The 19220-nt window shown below is 51.6% G+C and overlaps 1 protein-coding gene across 1 annotated transcript; it reads right to left on the bottom strand.

The window, feature by feature from the left end:
* Window positions 1–2835: 2835 nt before the first annotated feature.
* Window positions 2836–19219, bottom strand: NCSTN (nicastrin). Its single transcript, XM_027768422.1, has 18 exons — window positions 19064–19219; window positions 16409–16513; window positions 12393–12516; window positions 11864–11985; window positions 11305–11450; window positions 10393–10543; window positions 10036–10145; window positions 9645–9797; window positions 8938–9042; window positions 8703–8780; window positions 7811–7983; window positions 5749–5851; window positions 5574–5669; window positions 5224–5311; window positions 4832–4986; window positions 4500–4553; window positions 4254–4412; window positions 2836–3540 (listed from the first exon to the last, which is right to left on the bottom strand). Exons 1-18 carry the CDS (start codon window positions 19146–19148, stop codon window positions 3418–3420), a joined length of 2130 nt encoding a protein of 709 aa, XP_027624223.1. The 5' UTR covers window positions 19149–19219; the 3' UTR covers window positions 2836–3417.
* Window position 19220: the final 1 nt, after the last annotated feature.

The following is a 19220-nucleotide window of genomic DNA, read 5'->3' on the forward strand; positions in this document are numbered from 1 at the left end:
AGAAATCACCCCCAGGGGGGATGGTCACGCCGCAATCCCTTCTCCTCCATTCTCCTCTCGGGATCTTGGGCACGCACGCACACATGCCCGGCGTGAGTTTTAAGCCACCGGGTTCGGGACGCGAACCGCGGTCGACTACGTGGGAGTCCAGCGACATAGCCATTACGCTAACTGCTGGTTCCCCTGAATCGATCGACTTTTGAAACTGCCCTACGCAATGTGAGATGAAAGAGAGAAGGAAGAGGAGGCTACAGCTTCAGCTCTCCCTTCACGGAACACGGTTGGGATAGGGGAAGACCCCGGAGAATAGCCCTTTGTCGGACTCCACATTTTACAGAAGAGAACAGGGAGCCCAGAGAGAGAAGAGCCCCTTCCAAGGCCACACCTGCATTCAAACACCTGGTCCTGACTTCTTCCTGCCATGCCAAGCTCGTCCTCCCCATCCCTGCCTGTCCAAAGCAAACCTTCCACCCTCACTGATTCTGCACGGGGCCTCCTCTGGTTATTTATCTTGGGTTGTGTCCCACCCCGCCTTCTAGACAGGGTGCCGAGTCTCCAAGGCAAAAAGCACCATCTCTTTTGCTTTGACGGTGCTGGGACAGAGCTCTGCCTGCAGCCACCTCAGTAAATGTTCATCGCTGCCGCGGTTGCCAACGCAGTGTAAGAAGCGTTCTCGTCCTGGCCCTGTCTCTAATTTGCTGTGTGACCTTAGACAAGCCACCTCACTCCTCTGGGCTAGTTTCTCGTTTATCAAGTGAATTAGACCACGTATATCATTCCTAAAGTCAGAGAAACAAGCTTCACCCAGTAAGGTAGGATCTTGGTACAGGACACCAAACTCTCTGCACAGATACCTCCCCTGGGCTATGCCTTTGAGGGTGGTGACCCCGATATGGAAGACAGAAAACAGTAAGCCCCTTTACTCAAATAAGCTGGGGGAAAAACCTCACTGGCAGGACCTTTACTGTGTCTTGGGGGATGAGGTGTCACAATAGGTGGGAGCAGGCTGGGTCCTAGGACAGGGACAGCACATGGGCTGGGAAGAAAAGAAGGTGCCATGCTGTGTGAACAAGGGCAGGCGGAGCCACCTAGGAAAGGGAAGGGAAGGATGGGAAGCGCTGGGAGATGATCTATTTTGGAAGGCAGATGGGTGAGCAGGGCCTAGCTCCAGAAGAGTCAGGAGGGAAGAACCCGAGAAGCATGTGGCCCCTGGGATGCTGCCAGCCAGCTAGCTGGTCACTCATGGTCTTCAGGGCCCAGGACACACCTGGTGAGGAGCCAGAACCAGGGTCTCGGGAACAGAGGGTTTGGAAGCCCCGTGGTTCATCTGGGCACCTGTGCTTCTTTCATGGAGCCCTGCCTTCCCCAAAGCCATGGCAAGAGCCCAGTTAGTAGGGATGGCAGTGGGGGAGGGAACGCAGAAGGGGAGGACAGCTTGTGTTCAGGATTCGCCCAGCAGAGAAGCCTGGACTAGCGAAGGGCCTACGTCTTGTACCCTTCTTCCTCATTCACTCATGCCTCAATCTGCCCAGACCTTGGCTTCCCCATTCAGGCCCCTCGCTGGTGCCGGGCAACTTCCCTGCTTTCTGAAGCTGCCAGCAGGCTGAGGGAGTTTACTACCCTCTCCGCTGGGAGACCTGTTGGCCAAGGGAGGCGCGGAGCCCGCCCAGCCATGGTGGCAGCTGTGCCCGCCTCCCGCCAGCACAGCACACAGCTTCTCCCACTCAGAATGGGAGAGGGAAGCAGCAGGGTGAATTTCCTATCTCTGAACCCTAACCTGCTCCCCACTCCCAGGAAGCTTGCAGGGAAACTGGAGGACCATCGCCTTCCCTAGGCAGGATGTGAAATGGTTAACAGCCCATTCGGGGAACTAAGAGGACTGTCTGGGACCCTATGGACAAGCCAGTTCTCTTCCACTGGGACTGGTCTTCAGGCATCGTCTCCTGAGCAGTTGAGCTGTCTCCTGCCGGCTGTCCCCTCTGCTGACTCAGTCATTGGCCACCACCACTTGGCAGTAGGCCGCGCACTATGCTCTGTGAGGGCCTTGGGAATCGGAGTATCTGTCTCCACAGAGCAGGGTTCACTTCCTAAGACTGTCCCAAACTGCTTCTGCTTCGATCTACAAAAAGCTCACCACCTGCAGAAAGCCCCAGCTCCTCGGTGGGTCATCCCAGAGTCCCATGTGTGGCCCCAGCTCCCGCTGCTGGTCCAGTGGGCTCAGCACTCCACACCACTCACCACTTCCCAAACCAGACGCATGCCTTTCCTTGACAGTTTCTACCCTTGGGGAACTCTTTAAATCATGACCTGAATGTTGGCTTCACTGCCCTGGGTCCCTCTGCACTGCCAGAGCCCCCAGAAATACTGCCACGACCCAGTTTATGACACGGGGTCACAGTGATCTCTTCTTTCACCTACTGGGGTAAGAACTCTACCAGGAATCTTCAAAAAGTCCATGGGAAATGTGTATGATGAACAAACTATGTACAGATTTCAGATTTTGTTTTGCACCAAAACAAATTCATACTTTTAATTCCATTTTCCACAAACTTTCGGAAGCCCCTGCATTCCCTTTTCCCCTGGGCCCAGCCAGTGTCTGAGAGTAAGTCAAGGACAGTTCTGCCTGAGCAGCAGCTTTGCTTTCCCTCTCACGAGAGGGGCCCCGGGGCTCTGAGCCCTCTTCCAGGACTTCAGCGGGTTACACGAAGGCCTGCTCCTTGGTCCTCTGGAGACCCAACAGGCAGCAGCCCAGGGAACCACATCACGACTTCCAGCCTGGGGTCACCCAACAAGGTCGGGTGGTCTTGGGTGAGTAACAGGTCATGGCACAAGTTGTGTGGGATAATCTATTTTAATGAAATTCGCTATTTATATATTTACAAAAAAAAATGAAAACAAAACAACAAAAATAGAAATTACAGCATAATAAAAAGTAGGCCTGGGCACTGTGGGCTGGAGGCGGGATGCCCACCTAGCAGCACGTCCACCCCACATGTCATCTGAGGAACTGGCAGAGGCTCAGCCCAGAGACCCTGTCCTCTCCTCAGGGGCTCACTGTCCTCTGATCCTGACATTCACCCTTATGTCCTTCTTCCTGGTCAGGAAGCCGGCGGGGGGGTGGGGTAGGATGAACAGAGGGATCCCCAAGGGCAACCAGGGTGGGGAACTTGGGAGCTCAACAGGAGCAAGAAGCTCCCATTTTTATTCCTGGAACCCAGAAGGAGAAAATGGGAAAGGGGAGAGAGGGAGGGGAGGTGATTTGTTCATCTCTTCTGCTTTCGGACAGTCCACTCCTGTATATTACTCCCAGTCTCAGACAGGCCCAGAGAGGTTCCAGTGACAAACTGTTATTTGTGTCCCAGTGGGACAAGTGATCTAGGAAGTAAACTGCAGAGCCGGCAGGAGGTGGGGTCCTCTTCAGTAAGACACTGCTCCTGGCTCCCGGGGAGCGATGAAAAGGACGTCGGCCTTAGCATTGATGCAGTAGGTCACAGCCAGAGAGAAGACGAGGATGCCAAAGCCCACCATCAGGGTGATGAACTGCGAGGGAGGCGGGGCAGGAAGGAGAAGGGTGTTCTCAGAACTCAGTGCAGGGCCAGCGGCCTGGCGGGTAAGGCAGCCGGATCCCACACCGCCGACTGCACAGTTCAGCCTGAAAACACGCCGGGCGTGTGTGCGTGTGTGCTCAGAACACCGAGAGGAGAAGGGACTGTGACGTGGCCACTCCCCAGGGAGGAATGAACTCAGCGCAGTCCCGGGTCACTGCTTGCAGCCAGGAGCCAGACACTGGAGTTCTGGCACTGGCTCCACACGCCAATTACGGAACAATCCTGGGCAGTGTCTCCCTGCCTGCAACGCGGTCTCCCCTTTGGAAAGGGAAGCCAAGTGCCTTGTTCTTATTTCCACCTCTCATTTCTTGAAGGTGGGACACTCGGCTTTGACTCTATCACGGCACTGCTGCCAGACTCACTAGTGACAAGGCTCACTCAGTATCAGACCGAGTCACCCCTGCCGTGACACACCGGGAACGCCAGAGGGAGCAGGGGTGTGGACAGGCCACGAGGACCTGCAGGGCCTCTCCAGAAATGCGTCCTCAAGTTATGAGTGAAGAAAGGCTTCCTAATCGAACACTGGCTGACCAGCGACAGATCTGAGTGGATTTCTGCTGCAAGTCTGGGGCAGTGGGAGGCAGACGGGAAGAGACAGCAGGAAGTCCATTACACCTCCGCCGCCTCCCGCCCACAGCATCTCACCTCGAGCTCTTTGCTGGCGACCAGGAATATCCGGGCACGAATGTCTTTCCATCGGCTCTCAGTCCACGTAGAGTATTCCTTGGAGCTCCACTGACTCAGCTCGAAGGCAGGGGACAGGGCCCTGGCCAGTCGTGCCGTGGAACGCACACACCGGGGGAGGCGCTCTGTCTCGTTGGAGTTCAGAGGGACAGGGGCGGGGGACAGGCCCCTGGCCAGTCGTGCCGTGGAACGCACACCCCGGGGGAGCCGCTCTGTCTCGTTGGAGTTCAGAGGGCCTTGAACCCATGAGTACTCATACAGCTGCACAGGGAGCGGGCCACGATACGAGGCTGAGGCCGCCTCTCCTCACCCACACCCTGGGCCCTTTACCAGCGCCACGTTCTGGCCCGCGGAGCTAACAGGCTGCCGTCTCCCTGGTCCGTTCCTACCCAGGCTACCATCTCTTCGATGCTCATGTTGAAAGGACTGCATCTCTTCCCCTCCCCACCCCAGCCCCCTGGGTCCAGCTGGGCCCAAGAGACCCTCCGACCCTCCCAAGGGGAAGGCCCCGGGCAGCTCCGACACCCACCACCACTCACATCCTTGCTCTCGTTTGGGACGTGACTTGGATCCTGGCACTGCTCTCGGGTGAGGTCAGTCACCTGGCCAGTCAGATTTGCCAGGGCATACTGGACAACGTAGGTGGTGTTGGTGGGGCTGGAGACAGCGGTGTAATGTTGAAGAGGCCCGTCCCCTGCACAGACACCAAAGGCGGTGGGACGTGGAGTGGAAGGGGTGAGGGTAGGCAGAAACAGAAATAACCCAGATCGGCAGAAACCAGAAGGTTAGAAGAGGATGCAAGGTATCAGAAGGATAGGAAAATGAGAAGAAAAGAAAAGGAAAAAAAGAAGAGTGAAGATTAAACCAAGATGGTAACTTTTCCTCTATTCCTCTTCTCGACTAAGGCCCCATTCCCACACCAGACGCTTACCCAAATAGGCCCTTAGGTCCTGCCTGAGGACAGACTGGAACCAAGAGTTGTTGGCCCTAATCAGGAACCCATAGAGCAGACGGGTAACCTAGGATTGAACAGCGAGAAGAGAAAGCCATGATGGGGAGTGAGCCCAGGGAAAGGGACATTAACGCAGACCCAGACACAGGGCAGGTCCCAGGCAGGGGTCAGGAGATGGCGACTGGCTTGCAGGGCGGATGAGGCCTAGGTGAGCGCGCTCGCTGGCACGACTGGGCATGCTGAAGTCCCAGGTCTGGGAAGCAGGCAGGGGACATGAGGGACGGGGCAGCCTGCCATGTGCACAGACAGGAGCTGCGGCCCCCGCTTACCGTCTGGGGATCAGCATGGACTGTGTCACTGAGGTTGGCTCCTCCTGCGAGCTGGTACAGCGCCCGTGCCAGCACCGTGGCCACGTCCGCCAGGGCCTGTGGGGGTGAGGAGGGCTGAGTGGGCTGCCTCCTGTCCTTCCCCTGACGTGCTCCCCACAGCCCGTGCCAGCGCTACCTTGGCGGTGTCTGTCACGAAGTCCAGGTCCTCCTCAGGGCTCAGCCACTCAGGATAGCTCACGTTGATGTTCTCGGCAGTGTCATAAATGCTCTGGTAATAGCTGCCAGGAAAGCCAGCGTGAGCCGTGGCTAAGTTCAGCCAAGGCTCTGCTCCTGGTCACCCCCAAGAGCTCCTTACACAGGAACTTGGTATCTCACTTCTCATCACCCAGGGGTACAGGGAGAGAGAATCAGAATCCCATACTGAAGAGGGAATGGACGGGGGAAGTAGGAGGGATGGTGGGGTGGTCAGTGACAGAGCTGTCCATGACGGACAGGGCAGGAGAGCTAAGTGAGCACAGGTCTTTAACCACGGGAGACAGTGCTCCATCCTTTGGGCTGGGGGTCTAGGAGGATGGAAGATGGTTCTCAGAGATTCTGCCCCATATCATCAGGGCAGCTGTATTAGTGGAAAAACAGAATTAAAGTATATGTTTATTTTAGTGCAAAACAATTTGAAATGTGAGGCCAGCCAGGTGGTGTGGTGTGGTGCGGCGTGGCTGGATCCCACATGGCTGACTGCATGGTTTGAGTCTCAGACCATGGGAAAAACCCTGGGTGCACATGCGTGTGTACCCAAAATCCCAAGAGGAGATTGGAGAAGGGACTATGGTGTGGCTACCCCTGGGGAGTGCTTTCTCTCTCTCTCTCTCTATCTCTCTGTCTCTCCACTGAGTGTACAAGTTCTCTAACAAATTAAAAATTTTTTTTTCTAACCCACAGTTTTTTCATAACTCACATTTTTGATGGACTTCTGGGAGATCTTGCATACAAGAACATACTGAGCACCACCTGGTGGCATGGTGGTTAAGGCAACTGGATCCCACATGGCCAAGTACACAGTTTGAGCCCCTATCCTGAGGACTCCCTGCACTCACCGGGTATGCACACTCATGCCTGGGACCCTGACTGGCTGAGATTGAAGGTGGACTGAGCATTAAGACCTCACTGGGGTACCTCCACCCTCGTCTCTGTATCTTGTGAAATAAATTGGACTCCCACATAGTCAACCGCGGTTTGAGTCCTGGACCCAGCGGCTTGAACTCACACCAGGCGCGTGTGTGTGCATGCCCAAGAACCTGAGAGGAGAATGGAGGAGAAGAGATTGCAGCATGTTCCATCCCCCCTGGGGGTGATTTCTCACTGTCTCTCTGTCTCTCTTTCTGGCGAGCGCATGTGCCCTATAGCAAAAACCTCTCCCCCCTCCAAAAAAGAAAAGTGCTCCCAGCCTTCACTATCAAGACCAAAGGCACACCAGCCATATAAGTCTGAAGCATGTTCACATGATGGGTCATCGGCCCTCACCATGAAGGGGGTGAGGGACGCTTTGGAGGACTGGGCTGCCTCTGGAAGGACTGTCACTCTGGTAAATTAAGGAGAAGTGCTACGTGGCTGGGCTGAGAAACAGCTTCAGCGTTTAGCTCTGACATTCATTTGGCAGCAGCGGGGCTGAGGTTTGGGGATCCAGCCTGAGGAAGAAGTCAGTTATCCTAGGCCACAAGTCTGGAGCAGTGGGAGGTAGTCAGGCCCAGGGGAGGTGACTGAGAGCGTCTTGTTCTTATTTCCAGAGCCCCTGCAGCAGCAGGGGACCCTGCACGCCCGCATTACCACACGTCCCACCACATGGGGAGAACTGACATCTCGCAGAGCGTGAGTACTGTCGGTGGTACTCTCAGGAGGTACCGAGTCAGGGACGGTGCTCAGGGACGGTGCGTCCAAAAGAGCCCCATCCTTCCAGCGCTCTATTTTGGGATGTCGCCCTCTGCTGGTGGCCCAGGGGGAACTCAGGGCCCTGGAGAGCTGGGAGAAGTGGAACCATTGGAGTGCTAGGCTAAGGGTGAGGATGGTTTCCTAAGACGCACATCAAGTCAAACGAGGGAAGCAGGTCAGATGTGAAAAGGGCACTGTGCAAAGAGCACAGAGCGACCTCAGGGTTTGGGGGGATGGATGGTGAGGGTAGAGTGGTGATCTTTCTCCCAGGCTGCAGAACAGACTCCTCGAGAATGAAGAGGGTAACTTACCGGTTATGGAAGACGTCAGAGTGGTCAGCTAGAACTACACCGGAGATGTTTCGAGCTCGAAGAAACCGCTGCAGAGAAGAGGGTGGGAGAGCCTGGGACTGACTCAGCCTCCTGAGGACGACAGTGGGGACACCAGTGCCACTCTTCTCCAGGGTGGTCAGGAGGTCTTCCACCTATAGGGACGAAGGGGAGTGACTGTGGGAGGGACACTGGAGAATTAGAAGCAGGAGGTCCCTTTATGCCTGAAATGCTCTGTACTTCACGTCTCCTGTCCATGGAGGGGCTCTGTGTGCTCTGAGATCTACATTCCTCGAGCCTCTCGGGACCAAGGCGCTCCGATTTTCCAGTAGCTCCCACCATCTTTCTCAGAGTGAGATTAGGGTACAACCAAGAGGTCTGTGTTTCGGCCTATTTATAGGTGAACCCCTGTCCTCAGGAGTTCAGTGGACGCTGCACTTCCTGTCTGCTGTGCAGCACTGGGAGGGGCGCATAACAACACAACGCTGTACACCAGCTGCCAGTCACCGGTTCCATGAGCACTGCAGGGGTACAGAGAGGGATGGCCTAACACTGGACCCAGATGTGAGGGATGGTCGTGAAAGAGGTGTGGGGAGGAAGTCGGACCCAGCCAGGACTCAGGCAGGGCAGCGTGGAGAGGAGAGCGCGAGTCCCTCACCTGTCCTTAATAGGCAGTGGCAGTTCATTAGGCACTGACTAGGGAAGCCACGGGATGCCAAGGAGCTGCAGCTGTGTTCACCCCACAGCCAATACCCAATCTGATCCTGTCTCTTGTCTCACAGGCCCAAGGGGTTGGTGTGAACGGGCAGGAGTTGGGGGCATGGGGTTCGTATTCTGAGCTGCTGAAACAGGAAATGAGAGCTGCCCAGGTTACCTGGTTTCGTACAGACTCATTCTTCTGAGACATGGGATCTGTGTGCATCCACAGCTCCAGCGAGGTTCTTAAGGCCACCTGAGCGAGGGTGAAGAAGCAACACTTACCATCGGACTCCTGTTCTGACCCAGGTCCGGGGGCAGGTGTCAAGGAAGAGGTGGCAGGACCTGCTGTGAGGACAGACAGAGAGGAGGGCTGCAGGGAGGAAGGGAGGGGGTGGAGGACACACGCCCACCTGACCCAGCTCCACGAATGCGTCGATGTTCTCTAACTGCACAGGAAACTTGCCCTTCTCCATGTCGTAGACCATTCTCGAGCTGCCGATGTAGTCGAACGTTTCCTGAGGGGTGGAGGGAGGTGGAAAGGAGAACGGGACTTCTAAGGGTCAGGGAAGCCTCAAGGCAGGCCAGGTCATCCAGGCTAGGGACAAGTTTCATGCTGTCTCCACTCAGTCATGGGATGTCTCCACCCCTCCCCAACCCAGTGTGACTGTCCCTCACATGCACGCATCACAGGACTTCTTGAACACCCCCAGCCCTCCTCAACAAACATCAGCTGCTCTGTGCCTGTCTGACTCCCCCACCTCCACAGCCTCAGTCATGCCATTGTGCCCCTATTCTAGGGCCCAGCTGCACTGCCAGTGTGGGGTGAGGGGTGGGGGTGGCTCCTGCAAAGAGCCAGCAGTGAAGGAGTCCAGAAAATTAAAGTAAAAGGATGCCTCTAATAGGTCTTATCAGTGGAGGATGAGGGCGTTGGTACACACCCATCCAAGGCATAGAAGCTTCCAGAAATGGAAGAATCTGAAGGGAAGACACAGGTAGACACAGCCAAAGCTCTGTGCTGATTAACTTAGGCCAAACGCCAAGGTCTTCCCCCATCGACAGCCCCTTGCCTTTCCCAATCCCCTCCTTCCCCACATCCGACCAGCCAGAGAGCCCTCACCCCTTGGAAGAAGACGAACATGACGTTGCGGGGCAAGGTGGCCACGTCGGGGGCCTTCTGCAAAGCCTCAGCTGCAGCCAGCTGGGTGACGAAGGAGGCGACAGCACTTTCCGCCCCCGGGGCCACATTCCAGAAGAAGGAACGACTGTCCAGCTGGGTACAGGAGAAGTGGCAGGGGAGGCGCACCTTAAAACCAGGACTTAGGACAGGCTCCAAGCCCCCTCCTCTGTTCCAACCAGAAGAAACATGTGTCCTGGGCGGCGGACAGAACCCAGGAGTCAGCAGCCTGGATTTCTCTCCACATGAATCATCTCTGAAATCTGACGTGCTCGGGAGTGTCCTGCCCACTCTGTTCCGGCCCTGCCTGTCCTGACCGGGGGCCAACACTCACCCGGGTGGCAGCAACCACAACCTTGTCATCCGGCTCCAACGTCCCTGATGTGTTGATAGGCTTCAGCATGCTCCAGACATTGTAGTCAGACAGAGGGTCACAGACAACTTCTGAGCAGGGCACAGACAGCGAGAGAGCAGCACGGTGAGGCCACAGAAGGTAGGGAAGACTTCTCTGCCTGGCGCCCCGTGGACTCCGTGAGCTGTCCCCTCTACCTCCAATGGCTCCAGGTACAAGTGCCTAAACCGTTCAGAACCATTTCCGCCTCCTGCCCTGGCTCCCTACCTGTGTCCTCGGTCACGCCAACAGCCCCTAGTTACCCCCCTCCCCAGGCTGGCGCACTCCGATCTGCCCTACCTGGGTTGATACTGAAGGTGCTCTGGATGGAGCTGCGCCGCATGCAGGTGGCCGTGCTGACGACAGCGTGCATGTGCGAGAAGAGCTGCATGGCGCACAGTGGGAAGGCGGGAGCCGAGCCGTTCTGACCCAGGTTGTGATCCTGATAGCACTGCAAGGGGAGACGGTTCCCACTGAGACAGCTGGCTGTGCAGCCCTCCCTTCCTTCCCAGTGAGAGGAGGGCCCAGCTGCAGTCTCGGGCCACGCCCTTTGGGGAGACATTTGTTCCTGAGCAACAGTTGTCCTGGTCTACCCACAGGGTCTATAAGGTCAAAGAGAGAAACTCCTTAAGGAATGCAAAGGGCACAGGCTTGACAGCTGCATCAGAGTAGAGATTTCTCCACCCCAAATGGCCTGGCCCAGTGTGGAGCTTCAGCCATGGTTCTTAACATGACTCGAAGGAAAGAGCACCAATGAAAGCTCAAAAAACAGGTTCAAGACAGCCTGGACACCAACTCACCACATAGCTGTGGCCGAATCTCTTAGCTGTTGTGTGTCAAAACGAAACAGCTAGACTAGAATCTGAGAACATGACGGCCAAAAGGAACCTCAGAAATGTCTGCGCTGAATCTCAATTTCTACTCTCATGCCCTCTCGCCAACTAGAGGTTCTTAACCAGGGCCGCAAATAGTTACAGATAATTCTTTCAAATAATCTTTTTATTTCCTTCCTGTCTAAAATCCTTCAGTGTAGCGATATCAGACAGGAGAGAAACGAGAGATGGGAATGTAAGGGAAATCAACTTTTTGGTTCCTTTTTGGGACCACCATCTTTCAGGGAATGCAGGCCTGGAGTAAGGTTTCCTCCGAATAGAACAGGCTAAAAAAATTAATCCTCTTCCTCATCACAATTGCTACAGTTGGCGCCATTACCTGCTTGATGACTTTGGTTTCGTTTTCATCTTCGAGAAGAAAGATGGGGAAACTAAAGTCTTCATAAGCCAAGCCATTGCCCAGGGAGTTCCACGAGACTTCTCTGCAGTGAGCGAACTCGGCCCCATAGAGGTCTGAGTAAACACCTGAAGGGAGATGGGGTGGGGGATAGGCTACTGGGACACCAAGCACTTGGAGACCAGGTGAGGGAGCAAGGTTAGGGATCATAAGGCAGGCTGGGACTGAGAGTTCAAAAGAAGGCAGAGACTCAAACAGGAATGAATCTGTCACCACTCACACTAAAATAGAGAGACGGTGGTATTCAGGAGCCCTGGGTTGGCAACTTAGGGATCTAAGCATGTGACAAGAGGGGATAAAGGATGGTAAGTGGAAGAGGAAGCATGAGAGGGAAGGGATTGTGGCAAAGACCAGGAAACACTATCTTTGTTTAGGAGTCAGTTGCTCACACATGTACCCCTCTCTACCTCCCAAAGACAGAAGACTAAAGCGACAATAAGCCTTGGGTGAGTAGCTCTCCTGGTCCTTCAGGGGTGCTTACCAAACCCATCATTTGGGCACTGCACGCTGGGAGAGAAGCCTGCCGTGGGACTGGGCTTGGTCAAGGACACTGCAAGACCAGCAATTCGGCTGGTTCTCCCCTTCAGCTTCTCCATTACCTCTCTGCAAGGAGGAACACATGAAGGAAGATGGGAAGGAATCACACAGCCCAAGATTCTGCCTCTTTGGCATGGAAACAGAGAAGTATGGGATTTTTCACTTATTTCTTCCTTTTTTGATTTCTAACTTCTGAGTCTGGACAAGGACCTGATGTGAGCTCAGGGCTTAGTTTCATCAACCTTGGCCCTGGGGACCCTTTTTTCCTCCCGGGGGGTCCTTACTCACTAGAGCTCGACGTTTAAGGTCACCAAGATGATTCTGCTGATAAAATAGCTCTCCTCCTGAGGACCAGCCCTGTCCCCTCCCCTGGCCAGACCAGCACAGCCAAGGGATCATGCACAAGTGTGAATCGTTCCCCAAACCCTTCCCTTTCTGCAAGTATTTCCCCAGCAGGTGCATCTAGTTCCTACCTGGTGAAGAGTTTGCCCTCCAGCAAAACCATGTAAGGAGGGTTGGGGCCATCAGTCAACACCCACTTCAGGTCCTCTTCCTTCTCCACTACGTGGATAACCCCTGTGTCCCCACTAATTGAAGCTGCCGAGAGAGAAGTAGTCAAATTAAAGCTCCCACGGTTGACAATTCTGACCTCCTCTTACAAATTCTGTAGATCTCTCATCCCCAAAGATGTCACAACATATCAGGGTGAACACAAACACCTTTGGACTTGAACTGAAAAACTGAGTTGCTCCAGATCCATCTGAAGGTGAGCGGGAGGGGCGAAAGAGCCCAAGAGTACTCATTACTGAGGCCTGTTCGTTAAATGCTGGAAAGGCTCTGTGAGCTTCATCTTTGTGCCCTCTTCCCTTGACCTCATTTGGCCATGTCCATGAGATTCTAGAATAGCAGGCACCAAAGTTTCAAACTGGTATTTTCTCCGGGAAATGCCAGGCTCTAAATCTTCTAGCTCAGAGTTCTAGCTTTTCATCTTCCTATGTGAAAATGTACGTGCCCCTTGGCCTTAGCAGGCTTTGTGGACCACCACTCCGTTGCCCTATTTGGGAATGACTTCACTTGCTTCTGGCTGATTTTACATGAGGTTAATCGTGAACGCTGAGGTCCCAACCAGTAGGCCTTGAATGGATTAGAGATGTGCTGATACTGATTACTGTCATTCCAGGGGACCTGGAGTTTCCAAAATCTCTAGGTTAATCACCTCCAGTCAGGAGCAGACTCATCATTTACCCCAGATTGCCCAACAAATGTCTTTTTTTTTAATTTGCTAGAATATGTACTTGCTGGAAAGAGATAGAGAGAGCAACCCCCATAGGGGATGACCATGATGCAACCCCTTCTCCTCCCACTTCTCTTTTTGGGATTTGGGGCAAGCATGCCCATGCACTCGGCAAGTTCTCCAAGCCATGGGGTCCGGGACTTGTACTATGCAGTTGGCCACATGAGATCCAGACAGCCTAAGCGCCATGCCACTGGCTGGCCTGTCACTCATTTCTCTATGTGCTGGGATCCATGCAAATAACATTTTCTGTGTGTCTCATGAGATGACAATGTTTGGGAAGTACTGCTCTAGAGGATGGATAAGCCAAAGTCCAGAATGCCTCAAATTCTATGCAGTGATACCCCCAAGTTCCTTGTGATCCATGCAGAGACATCTTAACGTCTTCCCACGAGTCCTCTCCCCACTGAAAAATGGATGTGCTACTCTTTTTTATTTTGGAGAGATTTTTGCTAGAGGGCATATGTGTTCACTGAGGGGACAGACAGAAAGTGAGAAATCACTCCCCCATGGGGATGGTCATGCTGCAATTCCTTCTATTCTTGGGGTTTGGGGCCTGCACACACTCACGCCCAGTGCTGAGTTTCAAGCTGCCGGGTCTGAGACTCGAACTGTGGTCGACCATGTGGGAATCCAGCGCCTTAGCCACTACACTACCTGCTGGTCCCAGATGTGTTACTCATTTTAGAGCAGTAGTTCTCAGCAGTGTACTTGCCACATGCGGTCTTTGATTACATATAGTCAGGCATTAGAATTATGATTCTAGACCAAGGCACTGAAATCCTTGTAATTTTCAGGAGACAAAAACCATAAGTACTTCCTGACTGCCAGCCAATCACAATTTTTCCCTCTTAGGATCTATAAAACCTAGACAGGAGGCAGGGTCCCCAACATCCAACTATGTCTTGTATATAATAAATGCTTAACAAGTTCATGTTGATGTTGATAATAATAAAATATGGAAGAATATTGGAGTCTGGGATAACTTTAGTTAAGATCCAGATATCAATGGAAGTCTCACATAAAACAAAACAAAAACAACAGTCCTTACTATAGCACTTAAAACAGGGGAAAAGGAAAAGCTGGTGTGGCAAATAAAAAATACGTAACTTCAGCTCCAGGGAGGACAGAAAGATGATAAGCTATGACACTGGACTGAAGAAAACCAGGACTGCAACCTGGGCTCCAGCTGGTGACTATGCAGTCTAAGCCGTCTTGCTTACTTTTGCTTTCTCTGAGCCGTCAATGAAGTACAGCTTTTCTAACCCCTTTTCATCCCATACAGTGGGGACAGATTATTAAAAAGAAGTAAAGGGAGAAATCTACATATAGCTCCCTTTGAACACTTTAAAGATTCCATTACAAGCAGAGCATTATCATCAGAAAATCGAATTTGAGGCTCATTTTTTCCTCCTTAATTTTACGATGCTAGCAACCCTAATTAGAGGGTGTAGACTTCTCAGAACAGACAGATACGATGAAGTAAGACTCAGAAATAAGTAGGCTGAAAAGGAAACAAGATCTTAATGAGGAAGTGGCCAGAGTCCAGCCCCTCCCTCTTGCTGCTCTGTACTGGCACTTGGCTGTATCTCTGGAGTACTGTATCTTTGCTTCCCACAGGGCTGCTCTCTGAACAGGCAGCAGAACGACTCATTCCCAAAGGGGATTTTTCAGGGCCCAGCTCCAGGAGGATGAGCTTGTGGCCTTTTACACTTAGGCTCCATCAAGACCAGTAGTCTGACCTCAGCCTACACTGATCTGGCTCTCTTTCATGGACAAACCCAGTTTAGAAGCTAAGTGAAAAACAAAACAAAACACACACACACACACACACACACACACACACAATTTATTTTGGGCTGTTTGGAATCTGTTTGTAGTGCTTCTGGAGCAGAGGCATACAGTTTAGACTAGGGAAGGATGGGCAGAAAAGCAGTGGCTGCCTCCCTGAGCAGGCCCGTCATGTCTCAGAGTCTGAGTGTTCCCCTACCAATGGGAAGAAGTTTTAGGCAGTCATACAGGATTCTGAGATCACACTATGTACTCAGCACCATTAATGCACATCTATTACAAGGGAGATCCGCTTTCAGCTTTGTGCACGATGGTCCCAACCATCATTATAGGAACAGACTGAACTAATACATTTGATGATGAAGTCAAGGTCAGACCCTAAGTTTCCTGCTTACATGGAAAACTATACTCTGACAGAATTACTGTACACAAAAAAAGAAAATCTGAAGATAGCAGGCTGAACAGCAAAGGAACTGGGATATAGCTTTCAGATAAGAATCTTCCCCCCCTTGATGTTTATAGTTTGTACTGGGTTGTTGGAAAAGTCATGAGGTATTTTTCTATGCAAAAACGTTTTGACTTTTCTGAAGACCCAATAGAACCAAAGTACCGTGGCAGCCTATTTTAGAACACATTACAAAGTATATAGGTAAATCTGAAAGCTTCACTAATTCCTCTGTAAGTAGGCATTTTCAATGCCTTCTCTTCAAATAGCTGACTGCCTTTAAGAAACCTATTTTGGTTCCAAAATGATCACTGAGGACAAGCTGGTAGCATAGTGGTAATGCATCACTCTGTGATGCTCGACCAACACAGGAAGGTCCCAGGTTCTTGTCCAGGGCTTTCCTGTACACACCAAATGGGATCCAGGGCTGGCTGGGCCTGAGTTACAGCATGAGGACCCTGTCAGGGGTGCCTCTCTCTCTTTTTCATGAAAGAAATACATAAACTTGAAAAAAAAAAAAAAAAACATTCAAGATGTGACGACTGGATTCCATAGACCATAAGATTGCTTTCTCCTTAGAAAACAGTGTAGTAGGATGGTTCATTAATATTCCTTGTTTAAAACTTGGGCCACCAGGTTCAAATTCTAACTTCGTCACTTTTTACCAGAACAATTTTGAGAAAATTACTCAACTTCTTTAAGTTGCAATTTCATAAAATGGCAATAATGACAGAGGCTGTTGAGGTTAAATGAGACGCACATGTAAAAACCTCCATGTGCAGCATTTACTAAATGTTAACTCTTATTAATGATCTTGCCTGGTTTAACAGATACCTCTCCATCACCTCCTATTCCTATAGTCTAATTTGGGTTCCGAGACTCTTAAGCGGGACATGGATCTTCTAGGGCGGAGACTGAAATTTCAACGTCCACAAACATGAATCCCAACCTCGACTCACACTGGCAGCCGATCTGATGAGTGGCATTGAGCAGACGAACACAGGGAGCAGTTTTATTTAAAGGGATGTAGATCTTCCTCTCCACTGAGTTTCCCCAGCACAAACCTGATTAAAAGACAGAAAGTGTTAGAAGAAATTGAGACACACTGCTACTGGCCTCAATTATGTCATCAGCTCAATGTATGATTTGGGTAAATCATTTAATACCAGATGTAAACTCTTTGAGAAGTTCGGGGAAATATGTACTATGAAAAAACCATGCATCGATTTCCAACATTTTAAACATTTTTCGAACCACAATAAACCCATGTTAATTCCTTTTTTCCATAAATGCTTAAAAGTCCCCTCACACGGGTTATTTTTTTTTAAGAGAGATTTTTTGCTATAGGGTACATACACTTGCCAGAGAGACAGAAAGTGAGAAATCACCCCCCAGGGAGAATGGCCATGCTGCAATCCCTTTTCCTCTGAGGATTTGGGGCATGCACACATGTGCCTAGTGTGAGTTTTAAGACCCTGGATCTGGGACTCGAATTACGGTCGGCCATGTGGAAGTCCAGTGATGTCATCATTACATCATCTGCTGGTTCTCCCCCCCACACACACACCTTCTAAAATGGGACTAATGTCCATTCTTTTCACTTAAAAAAAAAAATTTAACTCCATTTTTTGTTTGTTTGTTTGTTTTGCTATAGGGCACGTGCACTCGCCAGAAAGACAGAGAGAGAAAGAGAGATAGAAAGTGAGAAATCACCCCAAGGGGGGATGGCCACGTGGCAATCCCTTCTCCTCCATTCTCCTCTTGGGATCTTGGGCATGCACGCACATGCGCCAGGCGTGAGTTTAAGCCGCCAGGTCCAGGACTTGAACTGCGGTTGACTACATGGGAGTCCAGGGACATAGCCATTACGCTAACTGCTGGTCCCTTTTATTATTTTTTAATTTGAACAGAGAGAGACAGAGCGAATGAGCAAGTGAGGAAGCAAGCTGCCAGGTCCGGAACTCAAACCGAGCAGAGAGAGAGAGAGACAGGGAAAGTGAGAAAGCAAGCTGCCAGATCCAGGACTCGAACTGTGGTCAGCCATATGGGAGTGTCCAGCACCTTAACCACCACGCCACCTGCTGGTCCCCCATTCTTTTCACTTTTAAGGTAGATAAACACTTTATAAATCTGGGCCAGCCAGTGGTGTGTTGGTTAAGGTGGCTGGATCTCACATGGATAGTTCAAGTCCCAGATATCTGGGCTTGAAAAACACTGGGCACATGTATATGTGTGGCCCAAATCCTGAGAGAATGGAGAAGAGACTGCAGTGTTACCATCCTTCAATGTGTGGCAATGCTTTCTCACTCCTCCCCCCTCCAGTGAGTGCAAGCACCCTATAACAAATTTAAAAAGAAAAAAAAAACACACTCTACAAACCACCCAGTTATGTATGTCAGAGGCTATTACAAATTCCTTGTAGGGCGACTGACAGCTACACTAACACAAAACTTGTTTTACTTAAGGAAAAGTATTCGCATGTCCAAGGTTGTAAGAATTAGCACACTTTTTTTTAAGAGAGATTTTTGCTATAGGGCGTGTACTTTCGCTGGAGAGAGAGACAGAAAGTGAGAAATCACCCCCCCCCACCCCCAAGGAAGAAGGCCACACAGCAATCCCTTCTCCTCCATTCTCCTCTCGGGATTTTGGGCATACACGCACATGTGCCAGGTGTGAATTTTAAGCCACCAGATCTGGGACTCAAACAGTGATCGACTGTTTGGGAGTTCAGCTATGTAACCACTGTGCCATCTGCCGGTCCCAGGAGTGAGCACACTTCTGCTTTTCTATCCTGAACACACACTACTAGTTAGTTATAAAAGGGTGTAAAATTAGAAGTTAATTCAAAAAATATTCTGAGACTTTTCAGGAGTCTGAACAGAATTGGGAGAAACCTTATGCGACACCTGTCAGTTAATCTGACATACCTGTGTGTCCACAGTGTGGGGCAGCTAGTGTTTCCTTTGGGAAAAGCAATGTAAACTTGGGGGAAGGCACAGTCTTATTTTGGGGCCTAATCAACTAAAATGCCCTAGTCGGGAAAGCAAACACTTAAGCACATTACAAATACCTAAAGTTCTTTGAATCATTACTTCATAGTCTTCAGTTTTAAGCACCCATAACCTACCTTAGTCTCACTTTACTGAAAAAAGAAACTGAGGCAAGTCACAGGGACACGAGTTTTCGGTGGAATTAGCAGAAGAAAGGAGGAATTTACCTTTCAAGCGCCGCAGAGCACCCACAGAATGAGCCTGTTTTCGTTTTTAAGAGTCTAAACGCGGGGAGGGAAGCTGAACTTTCACACCTGTCCCTTTTGATTGTGGGTGGGGTGGCTGGGGCTGTGCAGAAAACGAGACATCCCGACAAAGTGGGACAGAGTAGGCCTGGAAATCCAGAAGAGGCCCGGATTTGCCCAAGACTGGAAGTGAGGGAGAAAGGACCGTCATGTCCAAGCAAAGGGGGAACTTCTGTCGTGGGAACGAAAGAGAAAGAGGATTTACACGGTGGGGGACAGAGGGGCAGAGGGGACCAGAAGGGAGATGGTGGCGCTCACGGCCGGGCCGATCCGGAAGGTTCCCTATACAGAGAGGAACTCATGGGCGGGAAGGCCTCACCTGCCAGAAGGACGTACAAAGACAGAAGGCGAAGAAGACCCCAACTTCCCGGGTCAGGTCCAGAGCCGCCCCCAGCCGTGGCCATCTTGCCTCTCCGCTGAGCGGAAGCCTCGGCTCCCCTTCTGTCGGGTAGCGGCCTCTCTAGGCAATCACCGGC

Source organism: Tupaia chinensis, unplaced genomic scaffold (assembly GCF_000334495.1).
Source record: "Tupaia chinensis unplaced genomic scaffold, TupChi_1.0 Scaffold146187_1, whole genome shotgun sequence".
Classification (NCBI taxonomy): domain Eukaryota; kingdom Metazoa; phylum Chordata; class Mammalia; order Scandentia; family Tupaiidae; genus Tupaia; species Tupaia belangeri.